This window comes from Rhinatrema bivittatum, chromosome 4, assembly GCF_901001135.1.
Source record: "Rhinatrema bivittatum chromosome 4, aRhiBiv1.1, whole genome shotgun sequence".
NCBI lineage: Eukaryota > Metazoa > Chordata > Amphibia > Gymnophiona > Rhinatrematidae > Rhinatrema > Rhinatrema bivittatum.
This window is the reverse complement of record NC_042618.1, coordinates 377,240,684-377,265,857: the sequence shown is the minus strand read 5'-3', so window position 1 is coordinate 377,265,857 and position 25,174 is coordinate 377,240,684. Positions and strand designations below refer to the sequence as shown.

General features: G+C 42.0%; 1 protein-coding gene across 3 annotated transcripts in view; it reads right to left on the bottom strand.

Moving 5' to 3' along the window:
- CACNA2D3 (calcium voltage-gated channel auxiliary subunit alpha2delta 3) overlaps positions 1-25,174 on the bottom strand; it is a 1,571,161-nt gene that overhangs the window by 87,090 nt on the left and 1,458,897 nt on the right. For all 3 annotated transcript variants that reach the window (XM_029600901.1, XM_029600903.1, XM_029600904.1), the window contains 2 exons: positions 7,289-7,364; positions 5,304-5,356 (listed from right to left, as the gene is read on the bottom strand). In XM_029600901.1, coding sequence (XP_029456761.1) covers positions 5,304-5,356; positions 7,289-7,364 — 129 coding nt within the window. The remainder of the gene's footprint in view (positions 1-5,303; positions 5,357-7,288; positions 7,365-25,174) is intronic.

The window sequence follows — 25,174 nt, the reverse complement described above, 5'->3', positions numbered from 1 at the left end:
GCACTTTCTCTATGCGGATCTCACAATGTACGAGATCAGCATAGAGGAACTGGAAGCCCATGGGGCCTGCACAGAGGAGGCAGCAGAATGGGCTTCAGTGCCAATAGCAGCAATCAGCACCTCCGCAATAGCCATACAGCGGCAGTGACAGTGGCAGCAGAAGAATGAGAGAGGCTCTGAGGTTGCTGGCAAAAGAAAGAGAGGGGGTCTCTGCCTTTAGTGTGTGCATGTGTATGAATGGGAGTCTGCCTGGGGGTGTATGTGTGTGAATGCATGGGTGCCTGCCTGAGGGTGTGTCTGTGAATGAGAATGTATGGGTGTCTTCCTGGGGTTTGTATGTGTGAGAATAGGTGCCTGCCTGTTTGTGGTGTATGGGTGTGTGTGAGAATAAATTGGTGCCTGCCTGGGGGTCTGTGTGTGTGAGAATGAATGTGTGCATGCCTGGGGGATGGGGAGGGAGTGGTGTGAAAATGAATGGGAGCCTGCCTGGGGTTCAGTGTGAGAATGACTAGGAGCTTGCCTGTGTGTGTGTGTGTGTGTGAGAACGAGTGGGAGCTTGCCTGGGAGTGTGTGTTTGTGTGTATGTGAGGGAGCCAGTGAGAGTGAGAGCATGAGTGTGTATGAGAAAATCCAGGGGAGTAAGAGTTTGTGTGGGGGTGTGTGTGGAGGGGGAGAGAGTGCCTTAGAGCCTGAGTGTGTCAGTGTCTGTGAGAGCGAGAGGTTATGGTTGGGTATAAGAGCATGAATGTGTATGTATGTGAAAGTGTATGTGTGAGAGAGAATGGACATGTGAGTATGTGTGAGAGAGAGAGGATAACCTCCTAATCCTCGACAATATCAGGGTGACTGGAAATCAAGAGCTCCCATGTATGGACAGCAGGGGCTTTTTAAAATCCTTATTAATTTTAATTATTGTGTGTTATTTGATATATGTACTGTTTTGAAATATTTTATTGGTGTTTGGGAAATTGTAAAAAATGTATATGATTTTAATTAATAGAAATTCTATTTATCAGTAGTTTTAAAATATTTTATTAGTATGGTTTTACTATTATAACTGATGCTTTGTTTCTTGATTTTATTTGTTTTATGAGGAATGGTGGTTCTGTTTTTCCATTATTAATACACAGAGTCTGGCTTCTTGGGGTTTCCATTCCAGTTTTTGTCTAATTTGTGCTCCTTTATTTTGTATTCTGTATTTGGTGAGGGTCTGTCTCTGCTCTGTGTGTGTGACCACGATGAGAGATTCTGCTAGCATGTAGTGTCTGTATAGGGATCTATAGCAATCGGGTTTGTTTTGTTTCCTCAGTAGGTGGTGTATTGTTATCCCAGGACCCAGTGTAATATTTACCCTTGCTTTTTCACAGGTAGGGTTATTATTGTTTGAATCCTTGGTGTTATTACTGTTATGTTATGATGGGATTGCAGTATAGATTTTGGGTGTCTCTTTTGCGGTGCTTTATGTTAGTTCACAATGTGTCTGGCAGTGGAAGGTGTTTGTGCTGCTGTTACTGTGAGGTGACACCAGAATTTGAAAATATCTTTTAGTATGATGAGCTGTAAGGGAAACATCCAAGCTCCATTGTTTGGGGGAATTTCAGTGGATGCACAGAGATACAGAACTGGAGGTGCAGGATTTGTATTGACATTATGTCCCTTCCTATATATTCCAGACTTCATTCTCATAATCATATAGAATTAGTTGAATGAGGCTATCAAATAATTTTATAGTAGTTTTACTAGAAGTGTGAAACTGGCCAGCTTTTTAAAATAATGCAGAGGACCCTTTGGACTTTTTTTAACAACACTTTTTTTTATAACCAATTTTAAAGCAGGATCCATGCTATAGAGGTGGGTGTGATGAAGAAATGTCATTTTGGCTCCCCCCCCACCCAAAACAAATTCTTCTGTCTAGAGATGCCACTGATTTTCTGTGGCACACAAATGCATTGGCCCCTGGGCGCTGGAGACCCTTGGTGCGCCACTGGGTGCGAGCCATATGGGGCCGCAAGTGGTGGCAAAGAGGAGTGGAGATTTGGCGGGCCGCAAGCAGTGCCCAATCTGCTCGCGACCCAGAAAACCCCAGTCAGCGGGCGTGATTGAGAATGAGGTAGGAGTCGGGGCCAAGACCGGGGGGGGGCGCAAGGAAGAAGGCTCGCCTAGGGCGCCAAATCCCCTTGCACCGGCCCTGCACAAGAGAGCACTGTTCTGTTCATACATCTCACATTAAATGTCAAAGTGGCCCCTAACCCCCTACACTAATATGTAAACCTCAACTTGAGTTACTAGGTGGGCCTCCCATAGGGATAAAATACCTAACTAAGGAGAGGACATTATGGCTAGATTCTCCCTCTCTCTCTCTCTCTCTAACAGGCCTTTCAGGAGATACTACACAGCTTAATGCTACTGAATAAGGTGTAGCTAAAATCAGCATTAAGTCCATGCAATAGGATTTCACAAACTGGTAAACCCAGTCCACTCCTCCTCTTTTTCAGATTTGCATCGCACCAAATGATATGGTGCTATCGCATGCAAAAACGCCTTAGCACATTTTGATAAATGACTTCCTTAGACGAATAAGTCTCCCCAGCTAAATTTAGACCTGCTTTATGGGGTGTATAACGAATATCGGAAGTTAGCTGCATAAATTATATGCCTAACTTGCTCTGTCCTGATCCACCCAATACATGACTACTTTTCGTGCGTGTAACTTTTAGCCGTATAAGGCTATTGGGTCCAATATATAAAGCCATGTCTTTCCAGAAAATTTACTTAAAGTTTCAGGTTCTGGTTAAACAATAAGGGGGTAATTTTCTAAAGAATTTACCCACTTCAAACTCGGTTTTGCATGTGTAAAATGCACTTTACCTGTGTAAGTGGTTTTTGAAAATTGCTACAATATGTGCCATTGAATTATCCATAGATTATGCACATAAAAATGCACTTTAAGTAAATAAATGGGCTTTCGAAAATTGCTATGATAGAATGTTAAATTTATGTGCGTAACTCCTTTGAAAATTACCTAAGGGAGACAAAATGTATCCCTGATGTACTCCAAATTCAAGTTTATGAAGTTCTGAACAAAATTCTCCCAATATTTCTCCCTGCATCCAAATTTTCATGAAAGATATGCACCATTTCTTCCAGACCCAGTTCATGCAATCTCTTCCCCAGGTTAAGATGGTCAGTTGTATCAAAAGAAGCACTTAAGTCATGTAGAATCACCAGTGCAGAATCATCTTTGTCTAATGTTCTCAATATCATCCATTACTGTCACAACAGTTTCAATATTATGATTCTACCTAAAACCAGACTGTTGCTGGTCAACATAACCTACAGAATCAACAAACTCTGTTAATCGAAGTGCCACAGACTTCTCAAAGATCTTAGAAAAGCAATGTTTGAGACTGGCTGAAAATTATTTAAACTATGCAGATCCAGAGAAGGCTTTAACAGCACTGGTTGCACCACCACCTCCTGTAGAGCCACTAGTAGAATACCCTCATTCAATGAAGTGCTTACAATTGCCTAATTCATTCCTAGAACTCTACACTTGCCCCTTTAATCAGCCATGAGGAGCAAGGGGTCTAAAAGATTTAGGACCCACATCTCTAAGAGTCTTCTTTACAGTTTTAGTGATATAACTGGACAATAATGACCTGTACAACTAATCCTGTCTGAAAATTATTAGAAAAATAAAGGACTTTTCCAAGCTGACAAACTGATTTGGGGGCATGCATATCCTTTGGATGGACATAATCCCCTGCAACTGTTGAAGACATCAAAGGTTATGGAATACGGTTTAAGGAAAGTACATATGCAAACTGGCTAATGGACTAAGGGCTATAACTGTTCCACATTGTATTGTCCTGGATTTGTACAGGGCTGGTAAAATATACCTCTCAGATATGGGCCAGGACCTATTTAACAATTCCCACAGGAGGTGCTGGAGGGAACTCTGGGTTAATTTGAAGAACAGGGCCACAGCATCATGAGAGGTCTGAGGCAAGTCTATGACTTCCCCAAGTCAATCGAAGACCTCTGCCAAAAGGGGCTAGGATGGGGGCAGATGCCAGAAGGAAGGCTGCTTTGGAGTAAGGAAGGTAACTTCTTGTGGTCAGGCAGTTTTAAGAGGGGGAAGTGGTTGGGGTTCACAGTGTGCTGGAGCTGCCCAGCTGGTGGAAGTGTAGTACCAGGAGATCCCAAGTGGCCACTGAGAGGATAGGGAGAGGGAGGCAGGGAGGGTATGAGCTGTATTGAGCCATGTTGGAAGTCAGCAGCCTGACTGGTAGCATGGCATGGGTCCAGATTGCAGAGCAGAGTTGGCAACCAGCTGGTCCTACATTGGGTGTGATCAAATAGCATAAGGGCTGCTCACTCAGTCCAATGGTGGGCAGTCAATTAGCCGAATTGTCATAGAGTTTGAAAGGGTGCATGACTTGGTTAGATGAAATACATTGTTTTGTATTATAAAATAAAAGCTGTGGCCCTTCATTTTCCACTAAATGATCTTTGCATTAATTTTTGTGTGAGTGTAACATACATTGAACTTGACTGGGGGAGAGAGGGTTGGGATAGAGTTCAAGCTGGCGAAAGGGGGTTTTGCCTATATGGGTCATGCCTGCTCATGCTGTAATATGTTGTTTACAATCCAAGTGCTACTTCTCTAAGAAAAACACAAACAGAACTCTTTAAAGGGCTTTCTCCTTTCATGCAATACCTTCCTTTGCTTAGTGTAAATAAATAAGCTGTCTTACATCTCCATTAAAAGTCTCTGCCTTTAATTCTCATGCTGCGTGGAACTAAGCCTCAGCACTTACTGTCTCACTGATATTCAAAACTTTGTTAAGATTAGGTAACATAAACATTCAAACAACACCTGAGCAGCAGACCTACAACTGGCATTAGCTGTAAAGTGTGTCTGTCCTGTGGCGTATGAAATCACAAAGTTACACAATGAATCATCAAGACAGTTTGTTCTATTGACAACAGCCCACCCAAGGAGCATAAAAACAGGCAGATATTCATGTTAAACTTACAGCAACCACAATAAATATGTTGGGTTTGGGCACTGCAAGCCACCAGGCTGCAAAGCAAAAGCATAAAGATGCACATGATGGCCACAGCTAATGAAAGGCAAGCCAGAGCTGTGAGCATTCCCATGCGGATTGCTTTCTATAATATCCTAGTGAGTTTATACGGGGGGACTTTGAAGGGACAAAGAAAACAAATTACATTTGGAGGGTGGAAACCACTAAACAAGCAGCCGCTTTCGGAAGAGTATAGCAAAATGTTAAACTTACCAGACAAGTTCAGTTATTATCCATTTTACTGCAGCAAAGAAGGCATTATAAGGCTGAAAAGAAGGAATTTATTTAATAAAATAGAAAACATAATGGTGCATAACCAAAGTTGTTAGATGAAAATATTTTTTTTTTCAAACATGCCATGTATGCCACACGCAGAAGTCAAGCAATACACGCTACAACTACTGAAGTCAAAATTCAGCGGAAACATTATCCTGGTAACTTTACCCAGACATGTTCGTAGAACTTAGCTGGGAAAGTGTTCTGCTGACTATGACCTGCTAAAGTTAGTCGGGTAACTTTAAGACAGCTAATCTTCCAACCAGACTTACTTTAGTCAGTTGGTGCTGAATTCCACTGCTCAGGCTGTCCCAGGAATGACCCAGCACCACCTCTTTCTATGCAGATAACTTTGGTGGGGAGGAGGGGGTTCAATGAGTTATCCAGACAAAGACAGGAAATATTTCAATCTCAGGTTTTGCCCTGGTAACTCGAAAAGTTACCTGAACGGACAACATCTTTGAATATCAACCTTATTGTGTTTGAGAAAACCAGAAAAGAATCCATACAGGATCTGATAGAATTTACAGTTAAGTCTTTTACATACAAGTATAGAAACATTTATCTAGTTAATGCTTTTGGGGGGGGGGGGGGGTGTCAGATTGATGGTTTTGTACTAGAAGTCTAGAGACATTATTTCTAATGTCTTCATTTATAGTTCCTTAATCCTTTGATGCCGTCTGTCATCAAATGCATATTTGCAGTACTTGTAAAATGCACAGCAAGTATTACTTCCTACAGGCCAGCAGGAAAACATATGTACTGATTTCTAAGAGATTCCATCAAGCAGATATTGCTCTCTATATGCCAAACTGAAAGAAGATTCAAAGCACAAAGGAGCTTGTTTACAAGTCAGCTGCTGCCTTTCAGTTTCTAGGGTGATATCTTTTTGGAAATGTGGCCCAGAGATGTTGAAAATGAAGCAAGCGACATTCATCTCTAAGATACTACAGAGGCTGTGCATTTGTACATCAGACTTAATTTGATGACCATTTATTTTTAAAAATAAATCCACCTGTGTTTCAGGGAAGGAAATTATCTTTCCCTTCCCCCCCAAAAAGACCAGAGGCTCCAAATATTTGCAGCTGCACCATAAATTGGGGAATTAGAAGGTCAAACCAATTACAGCTGTGTCCATGTTTTTTTAAAAATTATTTTGGAAAGCTAAGTACATGACTGTAGCACGGTCAAATATTGCATGTTTAATTTGTTTTCTTGAGGGACTATGGACCAGGTTACAGCAAAGTTCTCGACTTGAAAGAAATAATCAAAAAATGTTTTTCACTCTAATGTGAGAGCACACCACCCTAATCCTAACATTTCAAAAACTTGACCTAAGACACTTGTAGCCTGTTTTAGATATTTCCTTTAACAAACTGAAAAACCATTATTTTTGCAGGTGCTTTACTATGAGAATTCATTTTTCTGTGATGAGGGTATAAGGTTAAGTTTTGCAGGGATTTTAAGATTGTATTTCAGTAAGATTATCACCAAAAAAGGTAATGCTTCTGCATCTGTCACCAGTGTGATTGCTCAGTAATGGAGTAAGAGAATGAAATAAGCAAAGTAAGATTTTTTTATGAGCTGAGTCTATACCAAATTCATAGCAAAAAACATTTGCAGTGAAAATTGAACATTCCTCTAAAATTGCTGATTGTTTCTACTACTTTTTTTTTCATTTGATCAACTTAAGCAAATATATAATTTTATTCACATGCACATTTATTTATATTGTTAATATCTGCAGTACAGATATTATATACAATATATTTGATTTCCTAGCAACAAAGCAGTAAATGCAAGAGGCATAATGATTTCAAATAGAAGTGATAGGCTTATGGCAAATAAATAAAATGAACTTATTTTCAGTAATTTTATTGGAGACCTTATGGGCAGGTGCTCATAATGTTAACTATACTTACGTCCAATAAGCTATGGGCACTGTCGCTACTCTCTTTGTTTGTTCTACACATGGCCTGGTAGTCATAAAGTGTAATTCTATAGAGAAGAACAGAATAGTGCTTGACTTAAGGAAGGAAACAGCAGAATAAAATAAATTTACAATTTTGAGCAGCATCACTGCATCCACGCAGCAAAAGAAAAAAAAATGTAAAAAAAATGGATTAAACAAATACATTTTAGTAACAGGGGAAAATAAACCAAGAAGGAAGTCATTTTGAGCTAGGGCTGTGGGGAGAAACATAGTTGTCATTAGATAAATCTATGGGTTTTGAAGGACAGGATAAGGAGGATGATAAGGGAGAGAAAAGTCTCTGCATATTGTCTTTTGGCAGTGATTCTTAGCCCGGTTCCATGACCGCTCCCTCTCTCCCTCCCAACTAGATATCTGTGTGAGATATATTAGATATATTGTCATATATTACATTCTTTGAACTAATGCATGCTAACATATATATATATCATATATTCATTGTGGATATTCTGAAAACCAGAGTTGGAAAGGTGGGGGGATGGGGTGGTCATCTTATAGGACTGGGATAATAACTACTGTTTTATAAGCTCTTTTAATATTCTTTTTCCTCTCTCTTCTCCATATTTGGGGCCTGATTTCTACACAATCTAAAGACAATATGTGAAATGTACAAAAAAAAATAAAAAGCTCCTTCCTTCTGATGGGGTTTTCTAGCTTATTTTTTTTAAATCTGACATTTTTATAAACTTTGTTTAAATGATCTAGGTAATGTTAATCATAACTAAACAGTTTTAAAAAGTGCTAAGAAGGGAATTAGTTCAGCCTAGAAGAGAAGCTTTTAATGCAGGTCCTGGAGGGTCACACACAGGTCTCATTTTTAAGATAATCAAAATATGTATGTTAACTTTTTTTATGCCAGATAGATATAAATACACAGGGAGGACCATTTTCAAAGTGAATTTTCATGGATAAAAATTGGTTTAGCCACATTAATTGACTGCCTGAGAAATGCTCTCCCAAAATGCAGCTAAGCTTTTAACCACATTGAGATGACGTTCCCGGGGGGGGGGGGGGGGGAGGTCAGGGAGGGAAATAGCACTTGTAAATTGCATTTTCAAATCTATGCACATTATTTTCCAAGAAAAAAGTACCTACAGAAAAAGTAGGTGCAAAGGTCCCCAAGTACGTTATATCCATGGCTGTGTGAAAAGCAAAACTGCACATGTATTTTTGCTTTGAAAATTGCAGGGATGTGTATTCATTTAAAAGAAAATGGAAAAAGTTAATGAAATTTCCTGTTTGATTTCAATTTGTTTTTAAAACAAAAGAAAAGAAAAAGAGAAAACTGTTCATTTTCATTTGTTTCATTTATAACACAAATATATGCCATCACTGTACAACCCCCCCCCCCCCCAAAAACAAAAAAAAAACAAAACCAAAACAAACTCACTCATGAGCCTGCTCATACCCAGGCCCTCTTATTTGGTAGTTGAAAATTTCCTTGAGGGGCAGAAGCAATCCCTGTTCACTCCTGCACACTGCTGTCACTATTGGAAATGGCACTGGCAAAATGAGCTACCCAAGAACAAATATATTTCAATTCAGGAGAGAAATACTATACTAGTGGTAAGGTCCTCCAATTGCCTTTTAATTGAACTACTGGCTGTGTTGCCTTCATTTTCCTTTTAAATAGTCATGTGACACAGTTCATACATTTTTGATCAAAGTTCAATAATCACTATCAACTATTAGCTTTTATGTCTTTCTCCTGATTGAAATAAAGTAATGCACATCTGATTTCCAAAAATAGCCACACAAAGGGCTGGATTTTCTAAATTCGTAGAACTTAGAAAGTCTGGTGGTCACAGGGGGCGGGGGGGGGGGAATGGAGGGGGAGGAGGTCCTGTGCTAGCTGGCAGTGATCATACCGAGAACATCGAGAACATTCTTTAAAGAGACATTGGGCCTTATTTTCTAACAGCGCAAGCCTGCAATAGCTAGCGAAGGTAGCACACACCTGCGCTACCTACATCAGGGCGGAGTCGGCCCCGGAAGAGGAGGAGTTGGGGCGTCACCGGGGCCGACTCTGCGAGGACGGCTGGCAGCGATCGCACCGCAGCGGTGTGATCGCTGCCAGCATCGCGCTGAATAACTATACCATAAAAGGTGTAGTTATTGGGCGCGAAATAGGCAGCAAAAAGGTTCCTTACCTTTTTGCTGTTCGCGCCGTCCTCGCAGAGTTGGCCCCGGTGATGCCCCAACTCCTCTTCTTCCGGGGCCGACTCCACCCTGATGTAGGTAGCGCAGGTGTGCGCTACCTTCGCTAGCTATTGCAGGCTTGCGCTGTTAGAAAATAAGGCCCAATGTCTCTTTAAAGAATGTTCTCGAACACAGGTTTGTATTTCGAAGGGAGGAAATGCATTTAGGGGGGGGGGGGGGGATATTTATACTGTGCATAACAGCATATTTAACACCATTCTTCAATTTCAGGAGGCAATGAATGTCCCTCTCACATGCCTGTTGTGGCTACTGTCTTTACTAATTTCGTCAAGATGAGTAAAGATGCTAGCCACAACAAGTCAGTAGTGCCTAGTATGATGATCATTATTCATTTTTTAGTTCAATTAAAAGGCGATTGCAGGACTGTATCACTAGTCCTGGCAAGATGAGACCATGCCATCATTATTTTTGCCATACAAAATGGTGCCAACTTGAGCCTGACCAGTACCTTTTCTTATGGCAAAAATTAACGATGAAGGCTTTGGTCTGCTGACATCATTTCCAATAGTGGCAGAGGTAAGGTAGGATCAACTGGGGATCATTCCTGCCCCATAAAGAAATTTTCATCTACAGGGTAAAATGATCTATGGCTGGTGAGAAGAAATGGAGAATGGCCCAGGAGTATTAATTTTCTTTAGGCTGCAGCTGCTACAATTATTTTGTTTTGGTTTTCATTTTGCTTTGGGGTTTTTTTTTGTTTTTTTTAAATTGTGATTGATTTTTTTATTTTAAGGTAATAAAAAGCAGTGAAACAATAAATGAAATATAAAAATAAATAAAAACAAAATGAAACAAAAAAAGCACCTGTGTACACCTCTTAAAAATTGTGCAAAATCTGCAGGTTAAAAGTACCTGGGAACTTTGCCCCAATGCAGACAACTTGAGAATTTCCCCCAGAAGGAGTATTCATTAGGTTCATTCTGAAAACCATTCCTGAAGAACTGGAATTTGGAACCCTTGGCCTAGAAGTATTAATTTGTTATGAACCAGATAAGGCACAGAAATCTAAGAACCTGATTAAAAGAAAATCTAATCATACTTAAGAATCCCTCTTTATTTTCTTCAAGACCAGGAATGGAAAACTGGTAATTTCTGGGAAAAAGCATCATATCTACAGCAAGGATTCAGTCACAACTCATAGCATGAAACATTTCTTAATCAATGTGGTTTTTCTAATAAGCATCAGGAATGTATTACTTTTTTTTTTTTTTGCGCAAACAATGATGTTGGTACATGCAGGGAAAGCTCTATTTTTAAATCCTTCCATCTCTGTAAGAAATAAAATGTTATGCCACTTTCAAGATTGAGCTTGACTCCTGGTCAGCTTGATAAGGTGTATACATAGGATTTTAAATACAATGTGAAATATGCAGATCAGGTTGGAAAAGAGCTATGCCAAAACTCTAATACTGGGTTTCTTTTTAAAAATAGATTTCATAGTAATAATGCCATTTTAGAATCCAATGAAATAAGCTTTTTCTCAATGTTTAGCAGGATATAACTAGATGTTGCAAAAGAAAAAAAAACATTTAGATTGTTACTTTTTCTGAAGTGATTTTGATAGTTTTAATAACTATGTTTTGTGGCTACCTGTATCCTGTTTTACTGATTATAGTCAGTGAACATGGTAATTGCCTGCTTTGCTAGGATCTAAATATAGGCCCATGCAGTTGTGCCCTGCCTAAGCCCCATGCTATATGCTACTTCACTTAGCAGTGGTAGTTTATTCTCATTATGGGTAACTTGCCTGAGGCGTGATGACATCACCATGCTGCTTCAACCACTACCCACAATCCCATACCATATTATTATCATCACTGTGTTCTTTGAAAGTCTGACACATGAGAGATATGGATTGTACATTAAAACTATAAAAAAGAGACAACAAATTGTGTTCAGAGAAATGTTGAAACATTCCTGGCTATTGTTTTTCAACTTTAGGATTAAATAAAGCGGTTGTTTTTATACTGAACTCTGTTGTGAAGAATTTCATTGTACTACCTTAATGACATTGTACTGAAGTCACACATTTTTCCTCTGGATTATATCAGTTAATGTAATAAAAACATGCATTCTAGCATTGTCTAAAAGTGCTTTCTCCATTGAAGTGGTTCCCAAACCGTTCTTATTGACACCACAGCCAACTGGGTTTTTAGGATATCCACAATCAATATGCAAGAGACATTTTGCATTTATTGAAGAACCAGTATATACAAACCTATCTCATGTATATTCATTGTGGATAGCTTCAAAACCTGACTGACTGTGGGGTCCATAGGACAGGCTTAAGGACCATTGCTCATAAGAACATAAGATATGCCATAGTGAGTCAGACCAAGAGTTCATCAAGTCCAGCATCCTGTGTACAACAGTAGCCAATCCAAGTCACAAGAACATTGCTAGTACCCAAACATTAAATAGATCCCAAGCTACTGTTGCTTATTGATTAATAGCAGTTTATGGACTTCTCCTCTAGGAAGTTATAAAAACCTTTTTTAAACCCAGTTACACTAATTACTATAATCACATCTTCTGGCAATGAATTCCAGAGCTTAACTATCCATTGATGCGGCAACCAGACTTGCATCCAGTATTCAAGGTGTGGTCTCACCATGGAGCGATATAGAGACATTATGAAATCTAATGTTTTATTTGCCATTTCCTTTCTAATAATTCCAAACATTCTGTTTGCTTTTTTTGACCGACACAGCACACTGAGCTGACAATTTCAATGTATTATCCACTATTATGCCTAGATCTCTTTCCTGGGTGGTAACTCCTAAGATGGAACCTAAATTTGTGTAACTACAGCAAGGGTTTTTTTTTGTTTTTTTTTTTATACAGAATCCTCCTTTGATTTTAGAAGAATAGGCAACAGATGGGCTTAGGGAACATCCAGAAAGACCTATGTTATATGTTTTAAAGTTTGCAGACCCCTTTTCTGATGCTACCTATGTTTCTGGTCCAGTTTGTTGATTTGGCTCTGAAGACAGAGATGGGAAAAACTGAGAAAAGCAAGCAGTAATGTTTTACAAGCCAAGTACAGGAGCTGAGAGAATTAATACATCTAAGATTAATTGTTTAAAAACACAGGTAACTTGCCTATTATTGGACAAACTAACATTTTTCATATTCTGAAATAAATAAATGTGCTGTCTGGGAAATCTAAATTAAAACATGTGCCTTGTTTTCAACTTGCATCCCCAAGGTTTATGGATTGAAAGTGATTTACCCAAGGTCATACAAAGAGTTAATGACAATATTAAGCTTTGAACTCATGATCTAAGTCTTCTCCTGAATCAAAGTCCATTAGATCAAAAACCAGACTATTCCTGCCATAGCAATAAAATTAGTACAGAATTGGAACTGGAAAACGAGAGATATCAGCACCAGCAGAATTAATAAATAATACACAGTAGCAAAAGAGAAGCAGCAGAAAAATTATGTTTCACCTTGATGTACATGAGTCATGGAACTAGTAACACTAAAACTTAGCCACATTCTTGCAATGCTGCAAGTTCATGCACCACTGTCTGAATTCTCACATTATTGTTAAAATTATTGTGATCACCAGGGCTGTCTTTAGGCAGGTTCAAAACATCTGACAGCAGCAGGCCCAGTGGTGATTACACTGTGCAAGCCTAAAGACAGCCTTGCAGCAACAAGAGGAGGGAGCTGGTTTGCATTTGTAGATCCCACCTCTTGCCAGCTCTCTTCCAAAGCATGGGAAGCTGCTGGGTTCATGCATGAGCTCAGCTGCTAGGAAAGCGCAGTGGCTGCAAAAGGAAAATTAGTTCTTACCTGATAATTTTCGTTCCTGTAGTACCACGGATCAGTCCAGACACCTGGGTTGTGACTCCGCACCAGCAGATGGAGACAGAGCAAAACTTGACGGGCTCCCTACATATAGTAAGGTGCCACCCACAGCCCCTCAGTCGAACAAACTGTCAAAGCAAAACCAGTGCCCGACTAACTAACTAAAACAATTTTAAACCAATTCAAACACCCCCTGGCTGACAACAGAAAACAGCAGACCAGAGGCAAGCGGTTTAATTCCAAGAACTGGAACAATTACAGCACGAATAACCAAACGAGCGGACTCTCTCTCTCTTCATCGTGACTAACAGACGGGCGGGAGCCTGGACTGATCCGTGCTACTACAGGAACGAAAATTATCAGGTAAGAACTAATTTTCCTTTCCCTGTACGTACCCGGATCAGTCCAGACACCTGGGATGTACCAGAGCAAATTACCGAGGGTGGGAAGCAGAGAGTCCCGCTTGGAGAACACTCACCCCAAACCCCTGAGACTCATTTTTTAAATTGAAATAAATCCCTGACTGACTACACCGAGCCACAAAAAACTATCAAGGATCACCGAGACTGTGGGTGGACCTGCCCCATCTGCTGGAGACAGAGAAAGACTGAGGGGCTGTGGGTGGCACCTTACTATATGTAGGGAGCCCGTCAAGTTTTGCTCTGTCTCCATCTGCTGGTGCGGAGTCACAACCCAGGTGTCTGGACTGATCCGGGTACGTACAGGGAATTGTAAGTTGGTGCTGGGCCTCTGAAAAGCCCCACATTACCATACCAGTCCCTGCTTCAGCTGAAGGAGGGCCCTGGTAACCATTAACCCAGGGTTCTGTTTCACCCTTTCAATTCTCTTAAAACATTATAAAGCTGGCATTTCCAAATCTGTTGGGTTTTGGCCAATGGTAGTCTTATTAATTTTGCAGGGGTCCATATTCAAAAGATTTAAGGGGGTAAAATCTGCTTTTACAAACATAAATCTTCCTCTTTAAAAATATCCTCCTTTTTCTCTGGGTTCATTTGTCATTTAATATTTTTGGGTGGACAAAATCACCTGTACAGCAAGGGGGCAGGTCTGGAGACAAGGCAAAGGAGAGCTAACATACAGGCAAAGATTTTGCAAAAGGAGGAGTCATATGAAAATAAGCATTTTGCATTATTTTCATAAAAAGCCTCCTTTTCAGAAAAACTTTGCAGAAGTGAGCTTTGCAACAGTAAACTTTTGCGTATGCCTGCTACTCATGAAATGTATTTATATCTCACATTAATGAGCTGCTATGTGCAAAATCCCTGCATCTCATAAGGTATGAGTTTGTAGTGAAAATGGGTTCATAACAAAAGGCTCTGTAGTCCCTTTTTCGCTAAATATACCTCAATGAAGTGCAATTATCTTTGTGGCCAGCTCGGTGTAGCACATGAGCTCAGCCAATGCCATTTTTTAAATTGGCATCAGAGGGGCTGGAGTGAATAGGATCACTCCTGCACCAAGAAGACCCTACCATCTCTAAGGTAAGCTTTTGGACAGACAGAGGGATGGAACTGCCACATTTTGGAGGAAAAGAGGGCAAGGCTTACTAAAGCACATCTTGTTTTCATATTTATGGCCCATGAGTGTTTCAGAGTCAGGGTTGACAGTGGGGGGCGGGGGGGGGGGGGGGCCCTCATGGACCACCGGGTATTTTTAGAAACACATTGGGAAGGCAGACCAGACAGATGGTGTGGCTCCTTCAATACTGCATTGCAAGTGCACTTGCATCCCAAGCCAGCATTGCTGACTGAGAATGCACAAAATTTCTGGCTGTGGCAAAGTGCAAAATATTTTGTGTGAAGTTTGTTAATGAGCTCAGAACTCAATAGCATCCATAGACAAGTTTCATAAAATCAGGTTTCTAACCCATGGAAAATAATACAGGATTGTACATCAGACCCATATTTAGAAGAACTTGCCTTATTGAGTGCTATCTGGCTCAATTTGGGCAGTCAAGTCAGCTCACATAAATTACAGGCCTAAATTTATCCAGATAGCTTTACCTGGATATTATTCAGTAGAACGATAACTTCTGCAGATTATCCAGATAAAATTACTTGGATAATGTACCCATTTGGTAGGCTTCTGAATATGGCTTTCAGAAACATTCCACACTATGGATCTCTAATATGGTCAGTGTCATGAATGTGTATTCAATTTCATCCTGCTGCAGCATTTCTTTATTTTCTGTAGGATCTCAGAGAAGGATGGAACAAGGTGTTTACCTTTTAACAGAAGACTGAGGTAGGTCATTGCCAAGTGGCTTCTTAACTTTGTTAAGGTACCACAACATTGGGGCATGACGGATCGTACTTACTACAACTTTAATATTTAGGGCTTGATATTGAGAACGACTTACATATATGAGGGTAAGTCAGTAAGTAAGTCACAAATCTCTCTACTAAGGTAATAAAACATATATCTGTAATGTTGTCATATTTCATAGATGGCAGCACCTTAGAAGTGCTTATGTACATAAATAGTTATTTAAACTGTGCATGTGAAGGGGCTGTGTATAGGGATGTGAATCGTGTCCTCGATCGTCTTAACGATCGATTTCGGCTGGGAGGGGGAGGGAATCGTATTGTTGCCGTTTGGGGGGGTAAAATATCGTGAAAAATCGTGAAAAATCGTGAAAAATCTAAAAATCGCAAAACCGGCACATTAAAACCCCCTAAAACCCACCCCGACCCTTTAAATTAAATCCCCCACCCTCCCGAACCCCCCCCAAATGAGTTAAATAACCTGCGGGTCCAGCGGCGGTCCGGAACGGCAGCGGTCCGGAACGGGCTCCTGCTCCTGAATCTTGTTGTCTTCAGCCGGCGCCATTTTCCAAAATGGTGCCGAAAAATGGCGGCGGCCATAGACGAACACGATTGGACGGCAGGAGGTCCTTCCGGACCCCAGCTGGACTTTTGGCAAGTCTCGTGGGGGTCAGGAGGCCCCCCACAAGCTGGCCAAAAGTTCCTGGAGGTCCAGCGGGGGTCAGGGAGCGATTTCCCGCCGCGAATCGTTTTCGTACGGAAAATGGCGCCGGCAGGAGATCGACTGCAGGAGGTCGTTCAGCGAGGGTTCCGGCGCCTCGCTGAACGACCTCCTGCAGTCGATCTCCTGCCGGCGCCATTTTCCGTACGAAAACGATTCGCGGCGGGAAATCGCTCCCTGACCCCCGCTGGACCTCCAGGAACTTTTGGCCAGCTTGTGGGGGACCTCCTGACCCCCACGAGACTTGCCAAAAGTCCAGCGGGGGTCCGGAAGGACCTCCTGCCGTCCAATCGTGTTCGTCTATGGCCGCCGCCATTTTTCGGCGCCATTTTGGAAAATGGCGCCGGCTGAAGACAACAATATTCAGGAGCAGGAGCCCGTTCCGGACCGCTGCCGTTCCGGACCGCCGCTGGACCCGCAGGTTATTTAACTCATTTGGGGGGGGTTCGGGAGGGTGGGGGATTTAATTTAAAGGGTCGGGGGTGGGTTTTAGGGGGTTTTAGTGTGCCGGCTCACGATTCTAACGATTTATAACGATAAATCGTTAGAATCTCTATTGTATTGTGTTCCATAACGGTTTAAGACGATATTAAAATTATCGGACGATAATTTTAATCGTCCTAAAACGATTCACATCCCTAGCTGTGTACACAAGGAAAATGGCTGCCGTGTTGACAGATTGTACAGTCGAAGAACAACGTGCTGTTGTCCGTTTTTTATGGGCTAAGGGCTTGGTGGCAAAAGACATTCATAAAGAAATGTATCCAGTATATGGAGAGAAATGTCTCTCGTGTAAAGCAATTTATAACTGGACCGATAAATTTGCACAAGGACGTGCCAACATGAACGATGAAACCAGACCTGGTCGACCTGTAGAGATTGCGACAGAGGCAACTGTGAAGCAGGTTGAAGAGATAGTTCGCGCTAACTGGAGGGTAACAATTGACGAAGTTGCCAAAGAAATTGGGTGTTCTCACGGATTAGCATATTCATTAGTGCACGATGCATTGAACTTTTGCAAAGTCTGTGCAAGATGGCTTTCCAAACAGCTGACCGAAGACAATAAGAACAACCGGATGGGTGTCTGTTTGGAAAATCTCTGCCGTTATGCAAATGAAGGTGAATCAATGATGGCACGTATTGTTACTGGTGACGAGTCGTGGGTGCACCACTATCAATCAGAAGCGAAACGCGATTCCATGCAGTGGAAGCATCCACTATCACCGACACCGAGAAAGTTCAAGCTTGTGCCTTCTGCAGGAAAGGTGATGTTGACTGTGTTTTGGGACCGAGATGGGATACTCTTAACCATTTTTCAGAAGCGTGGTGAATCTGTTAATTTGGCTTCCTACTGTGCTACTCTATTAAAGCTTAAAGGAGCTAGTTGTAGAAAACGCCCAGATCTGGAAAAAAGAGGAGTGCTGATTCTTCACGATAATGCCAGACCACACACTTCGAATGAGACTCGTCAGACAATTGCGAACCTGCACTGGGAAGTTCTTGAACATCTACCATACAGTCTGGATTTGGCACCCAGCGATTTTCACTTGTTTGGCAAACTGAAAAGCCATCTCGGTGGTAAATATTTCACCAACGATGAAGAAGTGGAACAAGAGGTGAAGCGCTGGTTACGATGCCAGCCAAAAGACTTTTACGCAGAAGGTTTTGACAGACTTTTCAAATGCTGGGACAAATGTATAAATGTTCGCGGCGATTACGTTGAAAAGTAGTTGGTTTTTCAAAAAAAACTGTTTGTGACTATATTCTGTATATTTCACAGTAAATAATGTTACGAGCGCGCGCGGGCGCGGTCGTCTCGGGCGGGTGGTGAGCCCTTGGGCCACGGCAGGACCCCAGGAGGAGCCCAAGGCCACACCGTGGGAGGTGAGCTGAGCAGGCATGGTGAGCGAGGCAGGCAGGAACAGAAGCAGGGAGTCCGACCCTCAGCCGGACCTGCATGCCCATGGTAGCCAACACGGGGAAGTTGACTAATGAACGGTCCTCCGACTGTTCCTGGCCCTTTCGGACCTGCCGCAGGGAACGGCAATGGGCAGCAGGCCGGACAGAGGCGAGGGCAGACAGAGTCCTTAAACAGAAGACATCAGACGGGGCAGAAGCAGGCTGAAGCAAGACGGAGACATCAGGACAAGGGCTGAAGCGAGACACAGAAAAGGTCCAGGCGAGCAGGAACTCCGATGCTGGGATACTCACATCCGAAGCCCCCTCGGCTGGCAGAAGCTCAAGAGCCCGTGGGACGGATCCCTCCTGTTGGCCACTCCAGGGCCCAACAGGACAGAAGGCTCAGGAACCAGGTCAAGGCAGAGACAGGAAGACATCCAGACAAGGGCTGAAGCAGACACTGTAGACAAGGCTGGACGGAAACATTGCACTGTCCATCAGGGCGCCCTACTCAGCCCACCCGTGGGACTGAGTCGCGGACCACCCTGTCCCAGACGCACCCTACACAGCCCAGGAAGGCTGGTCGCGGACCACGCTGAGAAGGAGGGTGCGGGGGAGACCCAGGCGAACAGGAACTCCGATGCTGGGATACTCACATCCGAAGCCCCCTCGGCTGGCAGAAACAGGAGCAGACATCAGGCAAAGACACTGGACTAGGAACCATGGAAGACCTGGATCAGCACAGTTACAGCCAACTGTAAGGCCTGATCGAAGGCGCTTTGCAAGTGAACAGGCAGTCCTTAAATACTGGAGGCAGAAGGCAACTCCCTGGGAGGAGCTTGCCAGGACCGCCCACCGCTGGTCCTATAAGTCAGGTGGAGAGCTGCGGGCCAGCCCCTAGGAGAAGGGCGTCGCCAAACAGGAAGTCCAAACGCTGAGGCTTGCAAGCCACAGGCATGCCTCAGGAGCAGCTAGGCCTCTCAGGCCCTGGAGCAAGTCCTGGATGATGCGCAGGCGAGGCCCTGGCTTCAGAGCGGCCTCCAGGGGAAGGTAAGAGACCTCCTGTAGCGCAGCAGCAGGGGGGATCGCAACAAATAATTCATCTTTTGTATTTAAATAAATTTCATGAATATTAATCCCATGTATGTTTGTGACTTACTTACTGACTTACCCTCGTATAAAAGCCTGTTTTATGCATGTTGAGTGGCACTTTGAAAATCAATTAGGAGGGATTGTGCATGTTGTACCTTCAAAATCCTATTTTACATGTACTTTTAACTGCACTAGCAAAAAGCATTCCAGGGAAGGGGTGGAGTAAGGTGCATAATGCATTTACATGCATACTTTCAATTTTCAAAAGTATGTGTGTAAAGGTGCACATACAAAGTTACACATGCTTAAGAGCAAGTAGAACTTTCCGAATGTATATGTGCATGCATACAGGGACATACCTACTAGGGATGTGAATCGTTTTTTGACGATTTAAAACAATCATCAGATATTTTTTATGATTTTTTAACAAAAAAAACCATGACGATCAGATTTCCCTCCCCCTCCCAGCCAAAATCGATCGTTAAGACGATCGATCACACGATTCACATCCCTAATACCTACAGTACCTGAATGTAATTCGCCTTGAGCTACAATGAAAAGGTGTGAGCTAAATAAACCCACAAATTTTCAAAGTGAATTTATGAGCATATGCCCGCTTTGAAAATTCAGGCTAAAGTCTGAGGGAGCAAAGTGCCTGCAGACCTTAGCACTATATAATCTTTTATGAAATTACCCTCCTCATGGAGAGATCCGCCAAAACCATTTTTCTTTTCTTGCTCCTTGCGTATCCTAAGTGGCATCTCAAATGGATCTCTGCTTTCTGTTGTTCCTTTCCTCGATGCATCCGGAGTGTGTTTGCTATGTTTTGGACTGCTTGGGGCATGCCCCTCATTACAGCTAACATTATTTCAGATACAGCTCCTGCTATGCCACAAAGTGTCGAAGACAATTGAATCTCTTTGTGGTAGGGCCTACAAAAACCATGCATTCCTATCACTGATAGAAGCAGAAAGAGCAATGCTTTATGGTATCCCAATATTTCTCAGCTTTGCAGATCACTTCGGCAGGCACCTTGCATTTCACATGCTTCATGAAAGCAGTCAGTGTGGCCAATGCTCTTTTTCTCAGCTTGACATTCCATTAACCCCCTTCCAGCGCTTCAGTTGGATGACATCCCCTGTAATGAATCGTGTCTTTTGGCTCATGGCTTGAGTCTCTTGAAACTAAAAGAAGGCTATTTTTTCTTGTCAGAAAAGACACAAAAAAAAGTATCAAAAAATATCCAAGGTACCCAAAACAGAAGGTGGTCATTTTTATGCTTGATGTTTTCAAAAGATTTTTCCTTTAACCTCTTCTGAAAAGGGCCACAAACTTTATTCTTGTGGGTTGCCTCCTCTTATCCTATGTCAATGCCACTTCAGCAGTGAATCTGCAGGACCTTTTTTTTTGGACACTTTTGCAACAGCAACATAATAGCATTTGCTTCCACCACAATAGGAACCAGATGAAGACAAAGTGTTCGGAACGGGCTATTGATTTTGCTGTTATGCTGTATAGCAAGTAACTTACAAAACAACTGTCTAACTGTACAAGAAGTGACAGGACACATCTGTGTGTAATTGAATAACTCTAATTGGATTTCTTTATAAAAGTGATTTACATTCATGCAAAGTCACATACCATCCAGCCCTCGCTTAACTTTCCTGCAAATGAGTTTGAAATGCATTCCACTTGAATTTCAAACATTTATTCAAATGCATTTAAAGCTCAAGTGGAAGGTATTTCAAACTCACTTGTGGGAAATTAAAATGTGGAACAGACTGTAAATTACAAGAGACAGCAAAACAGTAAAGCAATTCAATCTATTAAAATTAGTAATCTTCTCAAAAGTTTGTAAAGCTTCAAAAATATCAATGTTACATAATGCACCTTTAGCTAATAGAAATAAGATGCATTTTTCATGACTTCTGTAGCCTATTCTCATAGATTTTCTCTCACTATAGTCATTATTTTCTTATTAAAGCTTTGCCCTGTCCCTACGACTCCTAGATTTTTATGAGGATATAACTTTAGAGGTTTTATTGATCAGACTAAACAATATAAGTCAAGCATGGGATTCACAATTAAGCAGTAGCCTTTATTTATTTGCTATTTCATCTTTTTTCTAATGGTAGGTCCAAGGCGGATTACATAAAGTAACAAGGTAATACATACATACATACAGATATGAATATGCATACATACAGATACAGCTGGCTTGAATTTTTTTCCTGAGCTTATTCCTACAGCCCTGATCAGAGTAAATAGCAGTTTGGAAGAGTTGACACTGACAACTCTTTTAGTTCAGAAGCAGTTTAGATCTCATATTATTTAGCAAGATAATCTCTAGTAACAATTATACTAAGATACTAAAATATTTGTATAGAAATGGGGCAGGCCCTGAAGCCCAGGCTGTCCATGTTTTGATTCCCTGGCTATGCCACAAAAGTGGTGTACTCAGGACCAATAAAGATCACTGCTACTAATGTAATAGCCCTCTGAATGGACAAGCAGCATTGCCCCTGCAGCCACTGGCTAAGTAAAGCTATCCTAGAGCTGCTCAGACATGTTGCCCCAGATTTCAAAGATGGAGGGTGAACAAGAAGGAAGAAACAGAATTACAGTTAACAGATAAATTACATGCTCCACTCTAATCCTGCATCATACTAGTTACCAGTTTATGAATGTTTATTATACGAGTCAATGTCCAAACATGCTCTTTCTAAGGGATGCTGCATTCTTTTGCAAAAGTGTTATAATGCATTGATGGTAACACAGACATTTATCATGCATTGATGGTAACACAGACATTTATCATGCATCAATGCCTTTGTTTCTGCTCAATGCACATTAAAGAGGTGTTAGCTTGTGTTAGTGGGGTTGCACAATGCTAAAGTGCAAATTTTTCTGATAAGGCACATCAACCTATAAAATATTAAAATGAGGTGCTAAAATTTTAAAATTGCACAACTTGCGTTAACATGGGCATCAGTATTAATGTGATCATTAACACAAAACTTGCAGAGCTATAGGTAATGTATTTTGTGCTAAAAGCACATGCTAACTTGTAACAAATTATTGCAGCAATTTATCATGTGATTCAGTGACTGCAAAAGCCTTTAGTTACTAGCACGGTAAACATACTGCAATAGCACACATTAAGTATGCTTTCAGCACATTTAATAAATAGGCCCCACAGTCCATTAAAGGTAAATGAAGGATAGCAACTTGTGCATAGAAATATGTATCATGAACAAAAATGTTAAAAATTACTGGCAACAAAAATGGACATAGCATAACCTCTGACATTTTTTTTTAGGAAAAATGCTTATTCTTGTAAATTATTTTGCTGTACAATTACAATATCTGACAAAATGTACAAAATAGTGAAATTCACGCTGTTTTCAGTATTTGTATTACAACAAATTGGTATGTTGCCAAACTGGTTTACTTTTTTCTCCCAGGTGTGTGGAATTTCTCCCATTAAGGTTTATGGTAAGAGATTTTGCAAATATGCAAGTTTAATGGAGCATTTTCAAAACTATTTGCAAAATGGCATAGTCCTTAGTAGCATGCAAACCCAATAACAACAGGCCCCAAATCTGTCACTGTTAATTAGTTTCCATAAATCTCTATCTTAGCGCTAAGAGGCTTTCATTATGACAGTTTCACTGGATACATTATAAACATCTTGAATCATACCACAAATTATATGCATTCTAGATGTAAATCAGAATTCATTTTCACATCAGGATCTTTCCACTTCTTTGTTTCCTGATTTTGCTTCATCTTTTATTCCTAGGTCTCCTTGGGGTCCATATTCAGTAGGCCAGTTACTAGACAAGTTATCTCACTATAACTTGTCCTATATATTCAGCAAGATAAACACCCAAATGACAATACCAGCCTAAAGTTATCTGGCTACATTCAGCCAGATAACAAAAAACCTAATCAGCTATGTTTGAATATAGCTGGGTAGGTTTTTTGTTATCTGGCCTTGTGTAGCTGGATAAAATGCTACTTAACCGGATATCTTTAAAAGATATCCGGCTAAGTAGCACTGTCATCAATAAACAAAATAATATTTCAGCGGCCCAATCCCTTTCCCTTCTCTCCCCAAAGCTAATACCAAGGCCCTGTCAGGCCATACACTCGCGAACCCCCTAACCTTTTTCAACAGAAGTCCATTACCTGCTATTAATTAAGTTGACTTAGAAATTAGCAACTGATATTACTAGCAACAGTAACATGGAATAGACTTAGTTTTTGGGTACTTGCCAGGTTCTTATGGCCTGGATTGGCCACTGTTGGAAACAGGATGCTGGGCTTGATGGACCCTTGGTCTGACCCAGTATGGCATGTTCTTATGTTCTTAACACTGGTCCCCAGTCCTGATTTTCACTTAAACACGGGATCTGGCTGCCTCCCCCTTCCCTCCCATCCACCTACAAGGAAGAAATGGGGTGTCTGCCCCCCATTCCCCCGCAATACCTTTTTTAGCCCAACCAGTAGTGAGGCACCCTCTGCTTTGCTCCCAGCGCCTCTAGCGCTTGCTGTGTTTGTGGCATTGTGGACCCTTGGTCACTGTGGAGATGACTCTACACATGGCGAGAGGCCCCATGGGGAACCACTGTGATAGCAATGGTTCCCCATGGGGAATTCAGATAGCAGACACAGTATGGATAGAGGCTTTATTATACTGCTGTAGATAGATGATGAAGGCAGGAAAGTAGGGCACTGATCCACGAAGTGCCAGTAAGTTCAACAGGCTCAGATGTATAATCTCATCCAGATGTTCACGATAGGCGGGAGCCCACAGTGCGAGTAATGCCGCGGCTGGTGGGTGGAGCTGGAGCACCGAATCATAGAAGGCGTCTTCCTGATGATGGAACAGTGGGACCGAAGGTCCGTGGTACAGGATACAATGGCTGGTAGGCCCTTGAGGAGTGAGTACCCGATAGTCCGATATCCTGAAATGTAGAAGAGAGAGAAAAGCCCCCAAGGAGCAGTTGTCTTAGTTAGTGAGGACCCCGAAGGGTAGTTGGAAGCGAGAGACCCCCCGAGTAGCAGGTGTCTAGAGCTTCTACAGGAGCGAGGCCCTTGGAGTGAAAGCGGCATCTAAGCGAGCAGCTTAGAGCGGTCAGGGTAGCTAAACCGAAGTCCTTGCTAAGTCAAGGTGGTAGCGGAAGTGGAGGCTTGATATACCCGGAGGTACTGACATCATGCAGTGCGGCCACCCCCGAGGTTCCAACCATGACGTGTATTTGAGCGTAGGAGATGTGCGTGCTCACGCCCTAGGAGGCCACGGGAGTGAGCATGGCGGACTGGGATGCCAATGCTAGTTTGGAAACACCGATACCCTCGGCACTAGGTACCGGAGGCAGCCATCTTGCCCAAGGAGAGTGAAAGAGGAGAAAATGAAGTAAGGCAGAGTGGTCGCAGCCGTCTGCAACCGATGGATGCAACAGTACCCCCCCTTCAAAGGGTCCACTCCGACCTCTTCCAAGTGGTCTGGGCTTGCTTGGGTATGCCAGGTGGAATTAATGTGCCATCTCTTTGTCTGTAATATTGGCCAGTGGTTCCCAGGAGTTTTCCTCTTGGCCATGGTTCTCCCATGAGATGAGATACTCCCATGTCTTGCCTCTTTTACGTACATCAAGGATGTCATCTACGGCATATTCAATGTCATCTTCTGTATCCAGGCTGGTAGGCTCTGGGTCTTTCCTGGAGAACTCTGAGAGTATCACTGGCTTTAGCAGAGATACGTGAAATGCACTGTGTA